This window comes from Rhincodon typus, chromosome 24 (assembly GCF_021869965.1).
Source record: "Rhincodon typus isolate 14 chromosome 24, sRhiTyp1.1, whole genome shotgun sequence".
NCBI lineage: Eukaryota > Metazoa > Chordata > Chondrichthyes > Orectolobiformes > Rhincodontidae > Rhincodon > Rhincodon typus.
Window position 1 is genome coordinate 24,526,284 of NC_063355.1, and position 23,266 is coordinate 24,549,549.

Consider the following 23,266-nt stretch of genomic DNA (forward strand, 5'->3'; position numbering starts at 1 on the left):
TAAAAAAGGGCAAAAGTCCATTTGTGCAGAACTTGAAAAGTTTAGAACTCAAACTACAAGCTCTTAACCTTTGAAATCATGGGGAGATAGCAGAGGAAGTTGATACTGAACACTCAAAAACAACTATCATACAGCCAATGGCCAACTGCCAACTGCCAACTGCATAATGACAGAATCCCAGGAACAGGTTGCTTGCTTGGCCTCAAGACCAGGGTCAATAGATGGGAAGAGAGGAAACAACCTCCCAATCCCAAAAGAACAAGAATGGCTGAATGACAAATACAATTTAAAGTTCAATAACCTATGCTAACTGTTTCTCAATCTGTTCTCCTCCATCTTTGCCAGGTGTTTACTAACGCATTTGTTTGGCATTATACAAGGAACCTAATATTGACAACTTTAAAAACAAATCAAGATGCCAAATGTAAAATAATGGCTTTATTTCATCATTTAAAATATACAGTACAGGAAGTGTGCTTAATCAAATTTACGTCATTCTCTGTGATGCTGGCAGAGTGGAGGGGCAGATCCTTCTAAATCATGACATCTATACAACAGTTGTTTACACAACAGACATGTAGACTGGAAAAAAGCAGATGCATTCCTCTAAATAAAAACATGAGAAAGTACAAAATCTTTTTTGAACTATAACTTTGAGGTTTTATAAACAGTATGCCACTTCCTACACGTCAGTGAGATTTTGCCCCCCAACCCCCCCAAAGGTCAGTTACCAGCTCACAAGCATCACCTCTTCAGGTCTTAAAAAAATAAAAAAAGGAAAACAACGGTCATCACAAGGCATTTATATCACTTTTGTGAACTGTACCAAAATGTCAAAATTCTGTCAACTACAAGTCATTTCTATTTCCCCACCAACCCCCTCCCCTGACCTACATTGAAACCTGCTGAGGAATAGCAGTTAAGCACATTATTGCTAGCAGCTAGTGCTAACAATCAGGAGCCCTGATGCAAATTAAACAGCTACAGTACTATTTTATATTCTTCCATCTTGAGAGGTGGGGGAGAAGACATGTTTGCTGTTCAGAGACAGCAACCATGGTTCTGTATATCACAGCAGATAAACCACAAGTCAACAAATAGTAATCTAATTCAAGCAAGCTGACAGATACACTTTACATAAAAGAAAAAAAAAGTTAAAAATGGAGACAAACTGTTATAATACAAGTCCAAACAGGCAATGCCAGAGTTCCTGGTTTTATTTCTTGGCTTGTTTTGTGATCATGCTCCTTGGTGGCGTTACAGGTCGGCTTGTATTAGGTTTCTTTTTCTCTGCTGGTTTCAAAATCTATAAAAAGGAAGTGAACATCTCAAAAACAGAATGATTTTTTTCAAGAGGCCTTTTTTTTAAAAAAAAAGGTTAAATCCCTAATTATTTACAATTGTACCAAATGGCCACTTTTTAATGACAATACAGCTTAATTTTTAGATCTTTCAGAAATGTGTTCATTAGCATTTAACATGAACAACTAATTCATACAGATGCACATGGAATCCGCGGGTGCCCAGTTGTGAAGTTAATTTTCAAACCAACAGTCGTTTTCTATTGGACTATGAATGCCAAGCAAAGTGGTAAAATCTGGATTTAGGTTTCAACATTGTACAAACATCTTTTAAAAAAAAAAATCACCCAATCATAAACAGTGAATACATTCCATTTATTGAAATGCTCAAAAACTTTGGTGAACCACACAATCATCTGTACTACAGCTTCCATTAGATAGTGCCAAAACCTAAACGCTCAATGTCATCAAATTACAAGAAAGTTGTGTGCATTAAGTCTGAACTCTAAGGTCTTCCATTCTCCAGGAACATTATTAGCAGGCTGCTTACCTCTGTCTTCTCCAATAAAGAGGCCTGATGTCTGGCAAAAACTTCACAATAAATATGCCCATCGAGTATGTAGTTAGAAAAATGAAACTTGAACTATTACATCCACTGTACTGTTGAGTTTGTCGCACAAAACAAAATCTACTTTGTAACAAACCCGCAGGGTTCAGCTTACCTGAAAAGAACACATCAAGGTTTCATCCACACTCATCATAGCACCTGCATTATCAAACTCCCCACAATAATTGGGTGCAGAGAACAAAGTCACCAACTGTCTTTTGGCAAAGAATTCATATCCATCTTCTACAACCTGTTTCAGAAATGGAAACAAAGTGAACATGGATTACTACAGATCAAAACCGTTCACACATTATTTAGAGCAGATATTACTAGTGGTTACTTTTAATTCAAATTACTGGGATTTAAATGGTAGTATGAAGTCCTGCCATTTTAATACAACTGCTCAAGTAAAACAGAAGCAGTCAACATAGAAGGCACTAGTATTTAAAGCAGCTAGAATTAAATTGCTTGTTCCAACCAATTCAAAAAGATTGCCAACAAAATCAATGCTAAGAAATTTAGACAGAAGCCTGCAGTTTGAATAAAAGTTTGGATTAAGCCAGTATGACAATTTTGTTTTCTTGTGTCCCTGGCATCATACCTTTTCACTCTAATATCGAACATATGTCAAGGATGGCTCAGAACAGCTACAGGACATTCTGCAGCAGGTCGTACACATTGGTACCAACATAGGTTTAAAACAAAATAAGGGATGAGGTCCTAAAAAGAGCAAGAAGTTAGGAAGCAAGTTCAAAAGTAGGACCTCAAAAAAGTAGTGATCTCAGGATTGCTACCAGTGTCAAATGCTAGTCAGAGTGAAAAAGCAGGATATATCAGATGAATATGTGGATGGAAAGATGTTGCCAAGGGAGAGGGCTCAGATTCCTGAGACATTGGAACCAGTTCTGCAAGAGGTGGGGCCAGTACAAGCTAGATGGGTTGCACCTGGGTAGGACTGGTCCGCACATCCTAGGGGGTGGATTTGCTAGAGCATTTGTGGAGAGTTTAAACTAAAATGACAGGGGCTGGGAAGCTATGCAAGGAGACAGAAGAAATGAAAACTAGGGCAAAGACAAAAAGACAAGAATGGGAATTAAGTGATACACAGAGAACTCAAGAGCAAAGATCAAACGGGGCCGCAGCACAAAATAATGCAAAATGGGACTAAGTGTTAAAAAGACAAATCTTAATGCAGAAAGCATTTGCAACAAAGTGGATAAATTAGTTTTATAAATAGATCTAAACTTGTATGGTAGAGTTGGGATTTCAGAGATGTGTCTGCAGGATGACGAGGGATGGAACTGAACATGCAACAATATTCGATTTTTATGAAAGACAAAGAAGGAGATGGAGTAGCATTGATGATTAGAGACTACTTTAAACAATGTTGGATAGGATAATAAGGATATTATCTCTGAAGTGGAAGCAGTGCAGGTAGAGCTTAGAAACACCCAAGGGGCAGAGAATGATAGTGGCAATTGTATATTTACACTCCAAACTGTAATAGTAATATTGGGAAGGCATTAAACAGTAGATGTGTAAAAGAGTAGAGTAAATCCTAAAGACTAGATGTGGTTTACTCGGACTTCCAGAAGCTTTCGATAAAGGTCCAACATGAGACATCTGTGTGCAAAATTAAAGCACCTGGGATTGGGCGTAGACGATATTGATTGAAAACTGGCTGGGAGATGAGAAACAGGAGAAATAAGTGGTCATTTTCGTCAGTGGCTGCCACTGTCTAGTGAGGTATCACAGGGATCAGCACAGGACCCCAACTATTCACAATATGTATTAATGATTTAAGTCAGGGAACTAAATGTAATATCTTCAATCCTGCAGACAACACACTGCTTATTGGGAGCTTGAGCCATGAGGTGGATGCAGAGATATTCAACGCAAATTGGATAAGTTGAGTGAGTGGGCAAATGCATGGCAGATGAAGTATAATGCGAATAAATGTTGTTATCCACTGACAGCAAAAACAAAAAACAGATCTCATTGGTGATAGAATGGGAAAAGGGGAAGTCCAATGAGAACTGAACATCCTTGTACGTCAGTCACTGAAAGAAAGCGTACAGGTGAAAGTGGCAAATAATACGTTGCCTACATAGCTAGCGGATTTGACAAGAACAGTTATGTCATTGCAATTGGACAAAGCCTCGGTGAGACCAATAACCTGAAGTATTGTGTGCAGTTTTGGTCTGGTTATCCGAGGATGGATGTTCTGGCTATGGAGGGAATGCAGCAAAGGTTAACTGATTCCTGAGATGGCAGGACTGACTTATGAAAGACTCTCAGTATTTACTGGAGTTCAGAAGAATGAAAGGGAATCTCCTAGAAGTATAAAATTCTAAAGACTAAACAGGGTAAACAGAGGAAGGATGTTCCAAATGACCAGAGAGTCACAGTCGAAGGACATGCAGTAAGCCATTTAGAACAGAGATGAGGAGAAACACCTTCATCCTGAGTGTTGAAAGTCTGAAATTCTCTGCCACAGAAAGTGGTTGAGACCAAAACATTGAACGTTTGAGGAGGAGTTAGATTTTGTTCTTAGAGCTAAAGGAATCAAAATGTATGGGGAGAAAGCGGAGCTGAATGATCAGTCATGATCATATTGACTAGTGGAGCAGACTTGAAGAGCTAATTGCCTATCCCACCCCTATTTGCAATATCTCTAACTTAACATTAAATTGTTTCAAACTTTTCTTCAATAAATCCACTGTATTCAGTTTCATAATACACAACACTAATCATAACTACTTGTCTTGATTACATGTAGAAAGACTATATTCTGCATGCACAGTTGGACAGTTTGTAGCACTAATCTGAACTCTTCAGGAGCACACAACTGAAATTATAAAATGGAACAAATCAAAGATTCTCTTATCAAAATACGAGTTTTTTTAAAAAAATGACCCATTTGATTTCTTACCACATTAAACAATAAATTATAATCAATTTATCCAATAGCACATTCACCAGCAACTTAAAGGTTTACACATGAATAATAGACAGAAATTTTTAAAAAAAGTAAGTTTTCATACCATAGTTTAGCTGACTGCAGTGTACTAAATGACAACTGAAGAGTGAGCATTACAAAAAGAGCATGGCAAGCTAGGGAAAATTGCAGGTATTAATTACTGTTCAGTTGTATTTTAAACAAGTTAGTGAATAGCAGAAGCTGCATTAAATCAGAATGAGTGATATTTTAATAGGTAAACAACTGGATTTCTAGATTTAACTGAAATTCAGTAGTTGGTTTCTCAATTTAACTAAATAAAATTTATAAATATTTAAAAGCAGTACATTTATATAGGAGGCAAAATAAAACTGCTATGACATACCTGGTGGGCTCTACAGATCAGATCCAGGTCATGTTTATGAAGGAATTTTGCAACTACTTCTGCTCCAAATGTGAATGAGACACCTCGATCATTTTCACCCCATCCCAATACATCTTTGTCTGGGTCAGACCACAAGAGATCACAGAGAAGCCCTTGATCAGGCACATCAGTGGGTCGCATGATTCGTCTGATTTGTTCCATCGACTGAAGATCAGGTGACAAGCCTGATTTGAGAAAGTAAAATTAAGTTATTGAATACTCATTCTCTGCTCCCTACTGCAACACTAATTGTACTATTACAATGAGAAGTTTTTAAAAAGGTATAAGTTAAAACATTGGCATTCAGCAAATGAAGAAAAAGCCTAACTAAAAAAAGAAATATTCATAATTAATTCAAATTTGCATTAAAATGTTACTTTTAAAAATCCCAGGCCTCAAAGGAGGCAAGATCCTGTACCCAAACTGAATTATACTCACCTCCATGACAGCAAAATATCTTTTCATCCACAATGGCAGCAATAGGTAAGCAGTTGAAACAGTCTGTAAAAGTCTTCCACAATTTAATATTGTACCTCCTTTTACCTAGAAGACAGACATGGGGAAAAGGTAGGTACCTAATGAAGAGGAACACAAAGTTTAAAATCTGGGACATAGACTTATGTAACTTTTTTTGGAAGCTGCGTTTAAATATTTAATGGCTTCTTTTACTTGCACCATTTGTATCTTTAATGTTTGGACACCCATCATCTTTGGGTGAAATGAGTTAAAGAAAGATAATGCAAAAAGAAAAATAATCAACTTTTAAGAACTGAAACAGGAAAAAGACAAATTTGCATTTTACTGTCGTTAGCATTAATTTGAAACTGAAGTGCTACAAGGGACAAATCAGCTAAGTATAAGTGACTCATTACTGCACCAGTTGTAAAACACTGAATTAATCCCTTTCAACTCCTGCTTGACTGGGTTGAAAAACTAAATATCAGAAGATTTCTTTTCATCTTCTCAGCATTCACTCATGTAGTAGGTTTAGTATTAAAATTGAAGAATGAGTTGCATAAGAGATGTCCCAATGACAATATTATATGATAATGTTTTAAGCTTGCATATTTCAATTACTAAATGGGAACAAAGCTATGAAATACCATAATAAATTTCCAAAAACATTCAAAAGAATGCATTAACTAAAAGGGACTAAATCCGTTCCAATTTAGAGGCATTATCAAAGAGGTAACAAGGGTTGTCTTTTTTATTTCTCATTAGAGTGTTTAGTTTCACTACAAGCATTGCTGAGGCAAGAAGCAGCTGAACTAGAGATAGAGATAGTAGCTTTAGTCACACACATACACTTGCCTGACTTGAGCAAAGTTGTCAGAATCTTCAGTAGATTAGAATTGTTTTTAAAAAAAAAAACAACTATTATGCAGAATTGACTATGATTATGCAATAGTAAACTAGGTAATATTTCCTTACATTCATCATAGAATCCATATATTCTGTTTATACTGGCACATTCATGGTTTCCACGCAGAAGGAAAAAATTCTCCGGATACTTAATTTTGTATGCCAACAACAGACAGATAGTTTCCAAAGACTGTTTTCCCCTGTCCACATAATCTCCCAGAAAGAGATAGTTGCTTTCTGGTGGGAATCCTCCATATTCAAACAACCGAAGTAAATCATAATATTGGCCATGAATATCACCTGGATGGGAAGGGAGGAGATTAAAAAAAAATTCAGTCAGAATCATTTACTAAAAGTACATCAAACAGCAGTAGAGTGAAACATGGGTCAGACAGTTGGATCAAATTTAGAACACTCAGTAAAACAGACAGGCATGGGCTGTGCAGATGTGGCAGAGAGAGTGTTCATAGGGTGGAGGCACAAAGAAGAGGTGCAGAAACGGAGCATCTCATGTATATGACTTCCAGATGAAATGCTCAGCCATTATGCATGGTTTACGCCTTGAATTAAAAGCACATAACATATTTCCTCTTTATAAAAGAGTAGCAGAAGCAAAACCCACAATTTCCTGTGCACACTATGAGGTAAAGCTATTAAAATTTCTAACAGCTATTGTATTTTGTGCCTAGCCTCACTGTAACACTAAGCATATCCATAGTGGAATCTGCATTTCATCTCAGACGTGAGAAAAGGGAAGACTAATGTAGTAGTAATTTTATCAGTAATTGAGATAAAACAGATGACAATCCCGTACCATTCATGACAAAGCTATGCTCTCATAAATTTCTAACATAAAGGCTCTTCCCAAAGTCACTTGTTTAATTATACATAGAAACAGAGCAGACAGTTTCCTCCCTGGCTATTTTATACAGCAACCCATCAGCTGGAACATTTGAGATGCAATTAATATCTAAAATAATACTGCAAGAGACTTGCATAAACCTCTCATTTGTTTAAAAAAAATTTAGATGAATACTTCAGAAAGTGTGTAAGTAGTTCATTTTCACACCATACACTAAAAAGTCAAAAGTCAATGCCCTTATTTAAGCTAAAAAATAAAAAACATGGCCTTTCTTTAAAATTGAAAACATTTTCTGCAAGGTTTCATTTCATAAGTCACTTCCCTTTTAATGGGCATTGTACAGTCAGCAAAATTAAAATAACTTTGAATGTCAAGATTAATACCTTGCTTCAAAATGGAGTGTTTAAATATTCTGAATTGGAATTCTCTTCCTCAAAATTACAGAAGCACAGGTACTTTTTCTGATAAGCAAGGGACAAAAGGTTATTACGGATAGGATAGGTGGGGACGTAGGATAATCAGAGCAGCCATAAATCTTACTGAATGATGGACCAGCCTCCAGGAGATATGTGGCCTATTACTGCTTGTAATTTGGAGTTTGTTAAAAACTAGAATCCAAAGATTCAACACACGAAAAACAATTTCATTTTGAGATTCAAACATTTGAGGTCAGCATACAAGACAATAATTGACTATAATGCTACTCACCACATATTTTTAATGGAGCTTCAAGTTCCAGAAGAATAGGTTGACTGAGGAAGATTTCACGAGACTTGAGGCACAAGCCTCTGATTTCATTCTCTTGCAGCTGTACATTTTTTCCTGGTTTAGAACCTCGCACTAGATTGAAGAAAAAAAGAAAAAAAAAAATCAATTGACTGCTGTTAATTTGGAAACGTGTACTATAGGATTTAAATATTGCCTTTTGCAGTTTGAGAAGTTTACTGGGTTGCTAAACATACAAGGGTAGGGTAATTGCAGCTTCCATATTAAAATATCAAATGAAACATTGCAACATTGAAATCAACAATATATCTTTCCCTGGTTAATATCTAGATAGCACTGTATTTAAAAAATTTCCAGAATGCATTTGATAAGATGCCACTTGAAAGATTAATAGAAAAAGTTTAAAAAGCTCAGGATGTAGGGGGCAATACATTGACATGGAGAGAAGACTAGCTAGCTAGCTAGCAGGAAGCACTAGGCATAATTGGATTTTGAAGTTGTTCTGAAGAAGTTGTGCTAAGAGTAGTACTAGACTCAAAATGTTAACTTTTTCCTCTCTCCACAAATGCTGCCCGACCTGCTGATTTCTCCAGCTTTCTCTATTTGCTTCAGATCTCCAGCATCAACCATATTTTGCATTTATATAAAAAGTCTTTTTTTTGGTTGACACACCACTTGTTACAATCTTGCCACAGGAATCAGTGAAGGGACCTCAACATTTTACAACTTAAAATGTCTTGGATGACAGGATCAAAAGTAAATTTGTATCTACCTTTGTGTTAGCAGCGAAGTAAACTGTGAAGACGACGTAAGGGATAACGAAGGGATAGAGACAGTTTAGGACAATTATTTGGTAAATTGAATACAAGATAGGAAAATGTAAAATTGTCCATTTGGCTGAAACAATAAAGCAGCATATTATCTAAAACTGTTAAATATTAGAGATCACAGATCTGGAGGGATCTGAGTGACTTAGTGTGAATTGCGAAAGAGTAGTAAAACAAATAATTAGGGAATAAAATTCTATTAGATTATAAAGTTATTGTAGGCAGAATTAATCACAAAACCAATGACATTATACTTTAGTTATGAGGCAGTTAGCTAACTGTACTGTATTGTCTCCTTATTTAAAGATTGAAATGCTTCTAACGCATTTAGAAGGTTTACTAGACTAATTCCTGGAAAGGATGGGTTGTCTTACATGGAAAGGACAATAGGCTAAGCTTGTATTCACTAGAGCGCAGAAGAATAATATGACTCAAATGAAGCATACAAGATCGGAGGAGTCTTGACAGGGTGCAAACACAAAAGCATGTTTCCTTTTGTGGGAGAATCTAAAGCTGTGTTTTAAAAATATGGGGTTGCGAATTTAATGACAGATGAATTGAAATTTGTCCTGAGGACTGAATGTCTTCAGAATGCTCTCCCTCAAAAAAAAATGGTAGAAGCAGAATCTTTGAATATTTTTAAGGTAGATTCTTAGGCAAGGAAGTGAAAAGGTTATTGGCGGTAGGCAGGATTGTGGAATAATCAGCCATCTTTTTGAATGATCGAGCAGGCTCAAGATGCAAGTGGCCTACTCCTGCTCCTAGTCTGTTTGTTCGAATGGTCTTGAACCACACAGACAAAATCCCAAAAATCAAATTAATTGTCTTGGAATTTCAGCAGGGCACACTGCAAATTCACTAACGTACATCCATTAGCTAGATAGAAAGAAAATGGTATTCAAATAGTCTTTTAAGTGAGCGTATTGAATATTGTCATAATCAATTTCATTGCTGACATGAATTAAAACCTGAAGCCATCTTTGTTTAAAATAAAGCTTTCTAACTATATAACAAAACTTCCTTAAAGACTTCATTAAGCTCACATGAGAAAGAACATCTTTTTACAAAAAACATGTTTTTGCCAGGATGAAAATTTATAATTTTAAAAACCTAAAACACAGCCAAATTTGCAAAACTGTCAAACACGTTATACAGTTGAATTAGATATTAGCAACTTTGCAGATTATCCAAGTCACAACACATGACTTGTAAGATTAAACAATGGCTAATGATGGTTGTGTTATTTTGAAAGTAGTAAACTACTCGAATCCCAGAGAAAAATGCAAGCCATGAAGTATACAGCTGGAAGATTTCAAGCAATCCCCAATGTTATTCATATTCCAAAACAGGTCAGTGAGGTTATTGCACTAAACGTCCTCATTCCTTCAAAATGAAACAGCTATTATGGAGTGCTTACTGTACATGCATGGGAACAAGAAAGGTCAAGAGATGTTAAACATTTGAAAAAAAAATCAGCTTAAATTTGATTTTGTACGAAAGCACCAATTAAGACAAATGCATTGCCTTTAAAAGGCCATCTATTTTCTATGCTCAACTTCCTGGTTTCCACGAAGCAGCTATTACAATTAACCCCAAATCTTCTACTTTTCCTATTTCAGGTGGCCACAATCAATGGTATGAAGATGTGATCCAATAAACTGTATTGCATATGAAGACTCAAAAGGAATGAGAGTCAGTTTAAATTACGCATTAGATAGTAGGCTAGTTATCTTTCGCTGAAATCTAAAATTGCTGCCAACCCTCAGGTCTGCTGCTCTTTTAGCCATTCGTATGCCCCTTCCTTGGATCTAATATTATCCCCAATTTACCTCATTAGCCATGGCCCCGTTGTGTTTGTGCCAGACAGGAATGAACAGTTGGTGCAGTTCCACCATGCATTCTTTAAATATTTGACATGTCCGCTCTATCATGTAGATAGGCAACTTCAAAAGCAAAGCTGAGGCCATCAACACAAGATTGCCCACAAGAAATTAAATCAGGAATTACTTACCCACAGAATGTCAAGACTTTGGAACTTATTACAAACAGACAGAAGATGTTTTTAATGAGAGTTAGATAAGCGTGCAAAAGGTGAAGGGAATAGACAGGTACATGGATTGGTGAGGGAAGATGGGAGGTGAGTAGTAGACTGTGAGGACTGTTACAGTTTAGGTTGAATAACTGTTTCTGTACTGCATGTTCTATTTTTAAAAAAAATTATTTGGATCAAAGCTAAAATGGAAATGTAATGATCAGCCAAGATCTAATGAACGCCACAACAGACAACATGCTGATGAGTAGAAAAAAGTTACTTTAACTTAACTAAATTGTGAATTAAAATCAGAAAGCAATTTGGTGTAACAGTATAATTTTTGCTCCTGGGAAGGACGTAAAGAAATCATGCAGTAAGCCTCTAATGTTTAAACAATCACACTGAAACCTAGATACCATTCTTATTTTTATACAGCTTGTTACTTTGTGAAAATAGTGAAAAAAGAAAAGCAGACTTAAACTAGGGAAAACAAAATGGGCAAACCTTTGTAAAGGGCCAACACAGAAAGAGTAATGGTAGTCTGGACCAAGATGAACATGCATAGAACTAACAGGAAATCAGTGGTTCAGATCAGTAATGGGAATATCCATATTTAAAGAAATATATAAAGAATATACAGAGCAAAATGATAGTGGTCCCAGCAGTGCTGTTGTCAAGGTCAGCTAGTAGAGACTGGCAGTTGATTTGCATATACAAGTTTTCTCATATGTATTTTCAAGGCTCTTGTGGTATCTCTGAGCCAGGAAAACCCAGGTTAAGGGCCCACCTGCTCCAGAGCGATGTGAAATAACATTTCTGATCAACTTCTTCAGCAGTATCCATGTGAAGTATTTACAAATGTCTGCTTGATGTGTTATTTACTAACTATATTTGTCTACGAGTTCCACGTAGAATTAATGCTCTGGATCTCAGCCCCATCAATTCATATCCTGCCTAACAGGATATTGTAGACATTCCTATGTAAGAAATGCAAATAACATTAAATTCCCAAAGTAAAAGGACAAGACAGAAACTGAACAAAAATAAAACTATGTTCAAGGTGAGGGATGCTAATGTGGGGAGAAAAATACCCTTCTGCCTGCTCAGGGATACAAAGTATGTAACTGTGATATTAAATCTGAAAAATGCAGATCACAATTATTCACCACTGAACTTCATATATACCTTGTATTAACAAATATGGACAATTCTGTACTCATGACTGGGGAAGACTTTCTACCTTGTCAGACTACCATTTAATTAACCATGGTTAAAGAGATTTGGTTATTTTGACTATCCAGAAATCCAGCACTGAACATCAAGACTGGCAATACTTGTGTTCTTGCCACTGGTGATTTATAATCTGTTCTGTACCTGGTCAAGTTAGAAGCCAAAAATGTACGATTTACACTGCAAAATATAAAAAAGGGAATAATCCAAATTATTTCTACATTGAAACCGAAACCAAAACCAAAAGCAGCTGCTTAGGGCCCAAAAACAGAAGATAATCGAGACACCAAATACAAAGCTGTAGTTAGCCAAATTCAATTGGTCTTAAATACCACATCTGCAATTATGGGAACTCATCCAACATGAAATGCCTTCAAGTCTGCACTCCTTAATCCAACAGGTTGCACATGCATGCCTACTCCAATTCAGTTTATCTTGCAGGTCAATTGTGAAAGCAGAGACTTTTTGTAGTTTTAACAGCAGCATACAATAGTACATCTGGCAAGGGTTATTTTATCCAGATGGATAAAAAATATATTAACATTAGTTGACAAATGAAGACGATGGTTGTTCATCTTGGTGGTTTTTATACATTTTTAAAAGGAAAGATGATACGAGACAACCTTTACAGTTCCTTTAATGTCACTTATTCTTTTCAGAGGGATTTTGGATATCTGAAGCATACTATAATCAATTTCATAAAAATCAATCCCATTTCACCTCCTGTATTTACCAGTAGACATTTAACGTGTAATTAAGCAAAGGGATACAGGCTTCATGATGCACAGATGAGGGATAGAAGATAGTCTGATTAACCTTAATCAAATTACATTAAGTTAGTCTTTTTTTCCCTAAAAATCAGCACAACACAAGTCCTTGAAGCAAGCAGTGTATGACCATCCGAATTATTTTTGTGCATGTTACAATTTAAGGCATTTATTTTTGGAGTGCCACTAGTGAACATGGATTTTTCTCACTAACTGCACTCATTAAGAAAAATAGGTTCCAACACTACAGCGCAAGTATTTGGATCCTCAGGTCAATTGCTGGATTGGTACTTTCTAACCTGGCCTGCTATAAAACTATTATTTCACAAAGAGTGACCACCCACCCTTAATCATCCCATAATTTTGCTGATTGCCCCATGTCTTATGTTATTTCCATTGTTTGGGAGGAAGTTCGGGCTTTCTACCATATTTCAAAGTGATTTGGTGATTGATAAATTCCTGGAGTGGCACATCTTCTTGCGCCCAAAATACTTTATTTACTTAGCTGTACTGCGTTCTCACCAGCCACAAAGTGACACGTAGCAGCCAAACTTCCAAAATTCCATTGCATGTTCAAATCCAATTAACTTCAGTTTTTCAGTTCTGTGGATTCTTGAAATTGGGTATCTTAACTTATCTTTTCCTTATGATAAAGCACCATTTATTTTCCAATTACACTTCACCCTCAACCAGTAGAGTGGACCCTGAATCCCAGGCTAGTTGTTTAAGCCACTACAAGTAAAGATGCACAAAAGCAGCCTCCAAACAAACATTCAGTTTCCCTTTGGCAGGTTTCTACTTTACTATGTCTAAAATCAGCAATTCAATCTCTGGAAGATTGTGCACGCAACCTTAAATTCGTATTAAATGCGTATACTTTGTCAGTGCATTCTTGCATTATGTTACTCAAATTACAGAAAATTCTATAGTATCCAGTTGAAGTACAGTTAACTTATTTTTTTGATCTAAGCTCTCACCAATCTAATGATAAGGAAGTGAGTAGCTGAGCAACAGAGCAAGATGTTATCAGATTGAACAATCTGCTGCAAGTTGATTTCACCTGGGAAAGCAGTAGCAGAACTGTAAATAACTTCTGGTCAAGAAATCATCAAGTTACAGATATCAACACTGCTGGAGACATTATGCAATTGCAAATCTGATTTTTGGGTTTCCAGATAGAATCTCCTGTTGGGAAGTGCATGTGTGGGAACATCAGGCAAAGATATATTGGTGTTCGCTGTTTACTTGCGCTGCAGCACTAGGGGGAGAACTTCCTGCACACACAGTTGCAGTACCAGTCCACTATGTGCATGGAAATAAGTTAGCTTGATACAGACTAAAGTTCAGTTGCACATTTTCAAGTCATTGGCAGTCTTTTACAAGTTCTTTTGTTTAGTTCACTTTTTAGCAACTGTTCTCTCTGCAAAACATGTTTCTGATGATTCAGTAAAAGATATTAAAATCAGGAAGTTTCAAAAATATTCTCAAACTGCAAAACTAACGTAGTGATAAGTTTTCAGTAAAAATCAATAATAGTAGTATTTGACTTTAAATGACTAGCTGGAATTAAGGGCCTTTATCTACCAATTGATATATCTGGGTTGTGTAGAAACACCTTGCACAAAGCCTTAACACTAGACCTAGCCCAAGAAGGCAGCAGTCAAAATCTTGACAAGTTTTAACAAATCTTGAGATAGACAGTAGCTGATTGGATGTCAAAAGCTATATCCTAACTCCTGCCACCAATGCAAAAGGCTCCCAGGAGTATTTGGGAATGAAATAGTGGCTGTAGCGTGAGCCGAGTGAACACATGCAATTATTTCTGATGCCTTTTTGGTAGGCAAATGAAATAATAAACCATTGCACCCATTGATTGGCCCAGCAAGTGAAGGAACAGCAACGCATTTACAATGTAACACAGGGTATTTTTTGGAGGTGAACTAGTAGGCATGAGAACTTGTATTAGATAGTTACCAATGTTGACCAAAAAATTCCATTAAAACCCATGTACTTTAAAGTGAACAGCACCACAAACTGGCCTGATTACTGCTGTCAATTTGGTACACAACCATAGAATGATTACACAGCAGAAAAATATGCAATAAAACCAAAAGAACTGCGGATACTGTAAATCAGGAACAAAAATAGAAGTTGCTGGAAAAGCTCAGCAGGTCTGGCAGCATCCGTAAAGAAAAGAACAGAGTTAATGTTTCAGACGCAAAATGTTGACTGATTTTTTTTCCTTCACAGATGCTGCCATACCTGCTGAGCTTTTCCAGCAACTTCTATTTTTGTTCTTGAGAAGAATAAGCAGCCAGTTCAGGTAGAGAAATTCTGATAATCCCCTGGGCCCAACCTTTACCCATGGTCCTCAAATGTTTTCCTCTACAGGTGGTTATTCAATTTCATTTGAAAGCCCCAATTACATTGTGGTTTGAACCAAAACTTTATTGTTGTTTTAAATTGTGGATTCTTGTGCCTTCCACCCCTCCCAAACCCCCCTTGCTCTGCCCCAGTCAAATTCTATTTTATAGCCACCCCAATTTCGTGCTGAGATAAAATAGTGAGATCATGTGGTAGAGAAAAGAATGAAACACAAGACCCAAAAGTATTTCTAGAGTTAGACTATGACTAAAAGGACACAAACTTTTAAAAACATATTCTGGATGAAGCACTATAGTATCCAGCTGCAGAAACAGCAAGGCAACATTACTCAATCATGGTACATGCAAGTAGAAAGATTTTGTAATGGGATTTGACATTGGTGTAAGGAGGATGGAAGGGCATTTCAATCTGCCAAAATGTTGTATACATTTCAAGAGTCATGACATGCATAACTAGGAATAATTTGCTCAATTAACAAAAAAAAAAAAAAAATACCATTTAGTCCTGGCTGAAAATGTATCTTTGGACCAGAATTCATCACAGAGTTTGTAAAACAGCTGTCAACATATTTGAGTAAATGTCAGGATTAAGAGGGCAGAGGACACACAACCATATTTTAGGGACGTTTTAATGAAAGATCAACCTTCGGGGAATAAAAGGCCATCAAGTTGAGGGGGTTACATTAGTGGTAACAGAATACAGTTTATTTTCAATTAATACACTATCCATTTCATCACAATTTCATTATCCATGAACCTGCAAAACTAGCTAGTTTTCAAAAGTTGTAACTTTTGAGGTACAGGTTAGATCAGAATGTTGTCTTGGGAGGAAAAAAAAAATTCACACCTGGAGTGAAAAGATAATCTTCCAATCCAAAATTGTCTCCCTATTCTGCTAAATTAGGGTCCTGTGTTGCAAACAATGTTTGAAGTTTTCAGAGGTAAGTGCAGTAGCACAAAAAAAAGCACAAAGATTCAGATTCCCTGATCTGAAGGATGCACATATTATCACAGGGGAAATGCTAATGCAAAATAAAAAAAAAAGCAATACAGAAGTAGTGTGAAACTTTATACCTGACCAACCTCTATTCTGAACACTGGTACAAATTAAAAACAAATAGAAGGTCGGCACTGAGATCATAGAGATTCATCAGTACTCCATGAAGTGTCCCAACAGTAAGATCAGAAAATGTAGTAACAGAAATAGGCCATTCAGCCCAGAACTGTTTGGGCAAATAAATAGAACCTTCATCGGTCATCTTTCAAGCACAAAATTTCAATTTATAAACACAAACTCACCAAAAACTTGTTTACAATAACATTCACTAAAGCTGCCAGCACCATAAACAGGACTTATTTTTTACATTTAGACTAGATGTATGAGAATTGTCAAAACTCCATACCTCGATGCCAGATTTAAAATTTGCATTGGAGAGTAGTGACAATAGCAGGGCTGCAGCTAGTTGAACAATGCACTGCTCAAAGTGATTTTATAAAGGAGGACCATTCCAAGTGCAGAGCATATAATAAACCAAGCTGTCAAAAAACCCATCCATTATCCACCCTATATGTTTGTATGAACAGCTGTCATGTACTTTGGGAGCAAGTGTGGATTACAAATGCCTCATCTGACGGAAGCAATCATCTCCATTTAAGCATCAAGAAAAAAAAAATCAATTTTAACGCATCTGCTAAAATTGAAGATCTTTGTAACAATTTCTTCCTTGATACAACACAGCAAGTCAAAATTCTAACCAATGACTCGAAACGTATAACTAGTTTTTCGTCAAAATATAGCAAAAAAGAAACCGTTAAGGAAACTTAATAGCAACAGATAAATAATAAACAGCACAGTAGCTGCTTGTGTGCAAAGTGAAGACTGGCCTATTATGATGCATGCTCCCAAGTAAAAGTGATGCCTATCTTTGACTATGTTTGAATTCTTACTCCCTGTCACTTTGTCCTATCATTGAGCAATCAGTCATCTAGATCTCATTGGGTAATTCCCTCCTGGAGTTCACCCTCTTCTACTAAACGTCAAGCTTTGGTAGAAGTGGTAATACCTTCCATGTCTCTCTCAGGGTTAGTATCTTCCTTTTAACAATCTAAAGCATCTCAGGATGGTTTCTACATGAATGGCAGCAGACAGGCTTTACTGCTATGATTAAATAAATGCATTATTACAGGCCTACATTGCCAAAATATAATGTCTCAAAGTACAATAAACTATGTAGAGAAAAAAAATCTGCTCTCATTATTTTCATAATAGCTTTTCCATTCAAGATGTCCAAGCACTTTACACTCACTGGATGCAGCCAATTTTCACATGGCAAGGTAGGTAAAACATCAGAGATTAGTAACTAGGTGGTCTGTTTTTTTTAAAGTTGTTAAGATAGTTCAATAAGACTTTAGGAAACCTCCATGCTGCTGTTCAAAGTGATCCACTACAAACCTGAGCTTGCAAAGGGCCTTATCCAAAGTCAGATTCAGCAACATTATACTCCTTCAGTAGGAGCAAATTACTGCAGATGCTGAAATCTGAATTGAAAACAAAAGAAAAGTGCTGGAGCTTACAGAGGGTCAGGCAGCATCTACAGAGAGAAATCAAGCTAACGTATTGACTTTAGATGACACTTCTGAGTACTCCTTCGGCATTGTACTGAACTACAGTATAGATTACACAATCCAAATTTCTGTCAGATTTGAGTTCACCACCTGATTCAAGGCAAGTGTGTTTGAACTGATATTTTAACTAGCAAATCCAGCAATTTCCCACACAAAGCAGCAAAGCAACATGGGAGAAGTGGGACAGTAAAAGCAGGAACAATTGAAAGAATACCAGCCACATCACCAGAACTCCACCATCATTTGAATTAAGACATTTGTATTTACAAAGCATCTTCCATAATCACCCTAAAAATCCATAAAGTATCCTAATTTATAAACAGTTAAGTATAGGCATTATTGTGCAGGAATGTAGAAGCAAATTACTGCAGATGCTGGAATCTGTACTCAAAAACGATCACAACGGATCAGGCAGCGTCCGTGTAGAGAGAGCAAGCTAACATTGAGTCTAGATGACTCTCTCCATGGATGCTGCCTGATCTGCTGTGATCTCCAGCACTTTTTGTTTTCAATGTACAGGAATCATTGCAATCAGTTCGTAGGCATGTATACCTCAGCTATAAAAAAATGGCAAGATAATGTACTGGTTAAGGAATAACTATTGTTCAGGAAACATCATGGTATCTTTAACTGTGGCTCACATTGTTTTGGAATGATGTGCCCTGATAATATCACTAACACAGTCTTCCTCAAATAAAAAGATACAAGCAATTCTGTGTGCTCTTTAGTCGGAGAAAGATTAGTTGGTGAATGCTTCCCTCCAACTAAGGGCTCCTTTAATTGCAGAACACGGGGGGGGAGGGGGGAGAAAGAGCAGGATGAGAGCGCGAATGGCGGGGGGGGGGGAAGTGAGATGATATCGGGGCAGAGTGGGGATACAAGAGGACGTGACAGGTGCTGGGGGAGGAAAGGGGCTTTCCCCTCCCCCTGCCATTTCTACAGATGCTTCGACCAAGCCCGGTGGGGTGGGGGTTGCGCGACCCAACATGGTCTAAGTTACCGGCACACGGGCCTCCCGGAGCGCGATGGGAGTGGAAGCCGTGCTAAAGAACTGGGACACCGGGAGGTGGGGGGCGGTGGGAATGGAGGCTGTAGGCGGCTCTGATTGAAGCCGGGGGTGGGGGGACCGTGCCAGTAACTCGGCATGAGCGCCGACAGAGAGAAAGAGAGAGAGGACCAGAGAGCCTGAGTTAGAAGAATGGGCCGAATACCGGTAATTGAAGGGAAGGTGGAGGGCGCTAACAACAACGAACAGGGTCTGATCCGGGGCCGGGGAATGTTGAGGCACAACCTTCCCCGCCCCGGAGCTAACGGCTACCCCCGACACTCACCTTCCAACAACCTCTGAATAATACTATCTATATTCAGCTTGTCTATATCCGCCATGGCTCACGGTAGTGATTCCGGAGAGGGGAGTGGGGGAGTTGGGGAGGGTGACGAGTAGATATGTCGCCTCTATGCCTCTCAGTCTCTGGCCGCTCCTTCCCTCGTTCTCCGCTTCTTTTCTCCTCCCGAGCTCTCTCTCTTTTTTAAAAAAAATCCACACAAAAAAATGGCGTCACCGCCTGGCGGAGGGATACCCGCGCCGCGTCCCGTACTATTTATCCGGCTCCTGACACGTTACCCCCCCCTCTATGTGTACCCACTACCTCGTACATGCGCGCCACACGTGCTCCTTCCAACCAAGTCCCGCTTTGTCTCTTCGCATTCGCCGCCCCCTGCAGTTTAAGCGCACTCCGCTGCCGCTTACTACAAATTCAATGCACATTATGTCGTTTTTCTATATATTAATTGCATCGGGTTACTTTTCACAGTTCTCTCAGCGAAGCAAAAGAATACTGAAAGATCGGGGGTGGGCTTCCGAGCTGCACGCCTCTCCCTGGAACTGACACATTACGATCAGCAATGTTCCCAAACAAACTCTTACCTGAGTGTAAAGCGAAAAATCAGACTTGAGGGAATACAATGACACATTGTTGATGACATGGTATGACATGCCTGTCCTTACAAGGCTGGGAAACGTCATCAGGATTAAACGCCCCAGTAAATCCCTTTTTGCATTGACCAGAATCACACTGGGCCGCTTTTAACTATGCAGCTGAATGAATGTTGAGTGAGTTTCAGCTCTGTCCTCTTTGAATTCCTAAAAACGGAGGTCGTTCTACTATGGCGCCCGTGCTGATTGTGTGAAAGAGCTTCCAATTAGTTCCACCCCCATTCCTGCTAAGCCTGCAGCAAGTTCAAGTATTTATCTTAAAAAAAAGCTCTGCTTCTACCGTCCTTTAAGGCAAATGCATTCCAGATCGTAACAAAATGTTGCATAAAAAATAAACTTATCTTAATGTATTTGTTTTGTCAATTACCTTAATGTTCTCTAGTTACCAATCCTTCTGTAACTGGAAACGGTTTGTCCTTGGTCTATCATAAACCTTGCTGATTTTGAATTCTACCAAATCTTCCCAGAATCTACACAGCTCTAAGGAGAATAACCCCAGTTTCTGTAGCCATAGTATAGAGAGGTCTCACATCCCTGCTACCAATCTAGTAAATCTGTTCTGCTAGCTCGTTAAGAGTATAATATCATTCTTAAAAGGTATCCCTAGAACTGAACACAATATTCCAGTTGGGGCCAAACCAGTATTTTATATAAAACAGCCTCCACTTTTACAACACAGTATGGAGTTGGAAAAACATAGCAGGCCAGGCAGCATCAGAGGAGCAGGAGAGTTGGTGTTTTGGTTCGCAACCCTTTCCTGCTCCTATGATGCTGCCTGGCCTGCTGTGTTCTTCCAGCTCCATACTGTGTTATCTCTAACTCCAGCATCTGCAGTACTTGCTATTGCTTACTTTTGTATTCTATTCCCTCCACTTATAAAGCTAAGCAGTCCACATATTTCTTTAACAGCCACCTCAACTTGTCAAAGTTATGTGAACATACTCTCACAGGTTCCCATATACTCACATCCCTGTTAAAACTGTACCATTTTGTTTATGTGGTATTCTTATCCTTTGTACCAAAATCAATCATTTCACGTTTCTATATGTTAAATTTTATCTGCCAGGAGGCTGCCCATTTCATCAGTCTATATTCTCCTGTTGTCTGCTTCTGCTTCCTTGGCTGTTTACTCCTTTTCTAAGTTTGTGTCTTCTGAGAGTTATTTGCCTGTCTGTGCATGCAAAGACATGCTGTCTTCTCAGTGCTAGCTGCCAGTGAGCTATGAAATGCAAATCTTCACTTCCAAGCGATCTGTATCAGTGAGGTATTACGGTAGCTGTGACAGATTGGCAGACACCAGGTATCAATGTCTGTAGAAGAAGAGTGCATGCAGCTGGTGCCCATGGATCATTCCCAGAGATGTTGTTGTCCAGTGCCCATCATGTAGGTTGTTTGGAGCAAGTGCCCACTCTGGTTTCCTTGTCGAGTTTTCCCAGTATTGAGATTATTTGGTGAGTTTGGTAAAATGAGAACCTGAACATTAATGAGGCACATTGTAGTGTAAACAAGGCATTTTATTATCAGTAATGACCATCAATTGGCAACTTGCAGCTGCCTAGTAAGAATTTTACCACACCACTTGTGAAAAGCATAAAAGATGGAGCAAGATGATCTCAACATCAAGACTTGTTGCCCAATTTTGCCATGCATTTCTCCATAGCCCATGTCACTCAACCCCCATATGATTCCACTCTATATGTTTTAATCTAGCTCCTTTCAAACCTGAAGATCCTGATTGATTGATTTACTGTCACATGTACCGAAGTACAGTGAAAAGCTTATTTTTCGAGCAGTACAGGTAGATCATAGCAAGCAAAGATGTACAGATCAAATGATTTAGACAGAGGCATACAGGTTACATTACACAGGGCATGCACCAGGCGAGATCAACATTAGCACGATCAGAATTATTTGAGGCTAGAGAATCCATTCATTACTTTAATAATGACCTGGAAGAAGCTGTTCCTGAACATGCTGGTGCATGTCATCAGGCTTCTGTGTCTTCTGCTTGATGGAAGAAGTTGTAGGAGATCATTACCGTGTCTTTAATGATGTTGGCCGCCTTTCCATGGCAGTGAGCCATGGTGGTGTCGTGGATGGAAGATTGGCTTCCATGATGGTTAGGGCTGTGCACTCCACCTTCTGCAGTTTCTTACGGTCCTGGGCAGAGCAGTTGCTGTACCAGGCCGATATGCACCCAGGCAGCATGCTTTCAACAGTACATCTGTTGAAATTGATGAGGGTCCTTATGGACATGCCAAATTTCAAGAGCCGCCTGAGGTAGAAGAGATGTTGTTGTGCCTTCTTCTCTGTCACATCTATGTGGGAAGTCTAGCACAGATTGTCGGTTATCATCACTCCAGGGAACTTGACACTTTCCACCCTCTCAACTTCAGTTCCGTTGATGTAGATGGGGGTGCGTTCTCCTCCTTTCTTTCTGAAGTCAATGATCAGTTCTTTAACAGAAACAAAGTTGCTGGAAAAGCTCAGCAGGTTTGGCAGCATCTGTGAAGTAGAAAACAGAGTTAACGTTTTGGGTGCAGTGACCCTTCCTCGGAACTGATGGTGGCTGGGAAAATATCAGTTTATATGCAGAAAATAGGGAGGTGGGTGGGGTAGGGAGTAAACGATAGGATAGAGCCCAAAGAGAGAGAAAGACAGTTGGATAGACAAAGGAGTTGCTAACAATCAGACTGGGAGGGTGAATAGTTGTTAATGGGGACTGTTAGTGACTAACAACAGGGGGTGTGTAATGGCAGGCTATGTGGTAACAAGGTCTGGTGTGTGGCCTGGGGGGCTGGGACATGGGAGAGCTTTGGCCCTAAAATTATTGAACTCAATATTGAGTCCAGAGGGCTGTAGGGTCCCCAAGCGGAAAATGAGGTGTTGTTCCTCCAGCTTGCGTTGGGCTTCACTGGAACACTGCAGCAAGCCAGAGACAGAGATGTTGGCCACGAAGCAGGGTGGTGCATTGAAGTGGCAGGCAACAGGTAGTTCAGGGTCTTTTTTGCGAGCAGAACGTAGATGTTCTGCGAAGCGGTCGCCAAGTCTACGCTTTGTTTCCCCAATGTAGAGGAGACCACATTGTGAGCAGCGAATGCAGTAGACTAGATTCTGGGAAGTGCAGGTGAAGTGTTGCTTCACCTGGAAGGTATGTTTGGGCC

General features: G+C 38.5%; 1 protein-coding gene across 1 annotated transcript; it reads right to left on the reverse strand.

Moving 5' to 3' along the window:
* Window positions 1–425: 425 nt before the first annotated feature.
* Window positions 426–19,682, reverse strand: ppp1cc (protein phosphatase 1, catalytic subunit, gamma isozyme). Its single transcript, XM_020533806.2, has 7 exons — window positions 19,438–19,682; window positions 8,224–8,355; window positions 6,723–6,953; window positions 5,730–5,834; window positions 5,253–5,476; window positions 2,024–2,158; window positions 426–1,306 (listed from the first exon to the last, which is right to left on the reverse strand). Exons 1-7 carry the CDS (start codon window positions 19,490–19,492, stop codon window positions 1,217–1,219), a joined length of 972 nt encoding a protein of 323 aa, XP_020389395.1. The 5' UTR covers window positions 19,493–19,682; the 3' UTR covers window positions 426–1,216.
* Between the last annotated feature and the right edge of the window lie 3,584 nt (window positions 19,683–23,266).

Excerpts from the sequence above, each read along its gene's own strand:
- ppp1cc (XM_020533806.2), bottom strand. The coding sequence starts at position 19,492 with ATGGCGGATATAGACAAGCTGAATATAGATAGTATTATTCAGAGGTTG. Across the intron at positions 8,356-19,437 it reads TATTCAGAGGTTGTTGGAAG|TGCGAGGTTCTAAACCAGGA; the intron begins GTGAGTGTCGGG and ends TCTTCAATCTAG. Across the intron at positions 5,835-6,722 it reads ATATGGATTCTATGATGAAT|GTAAAAGGAGGTACAATATT; the intron begins GTAAGGAAATAT and ends TCTGTCTTCTAG.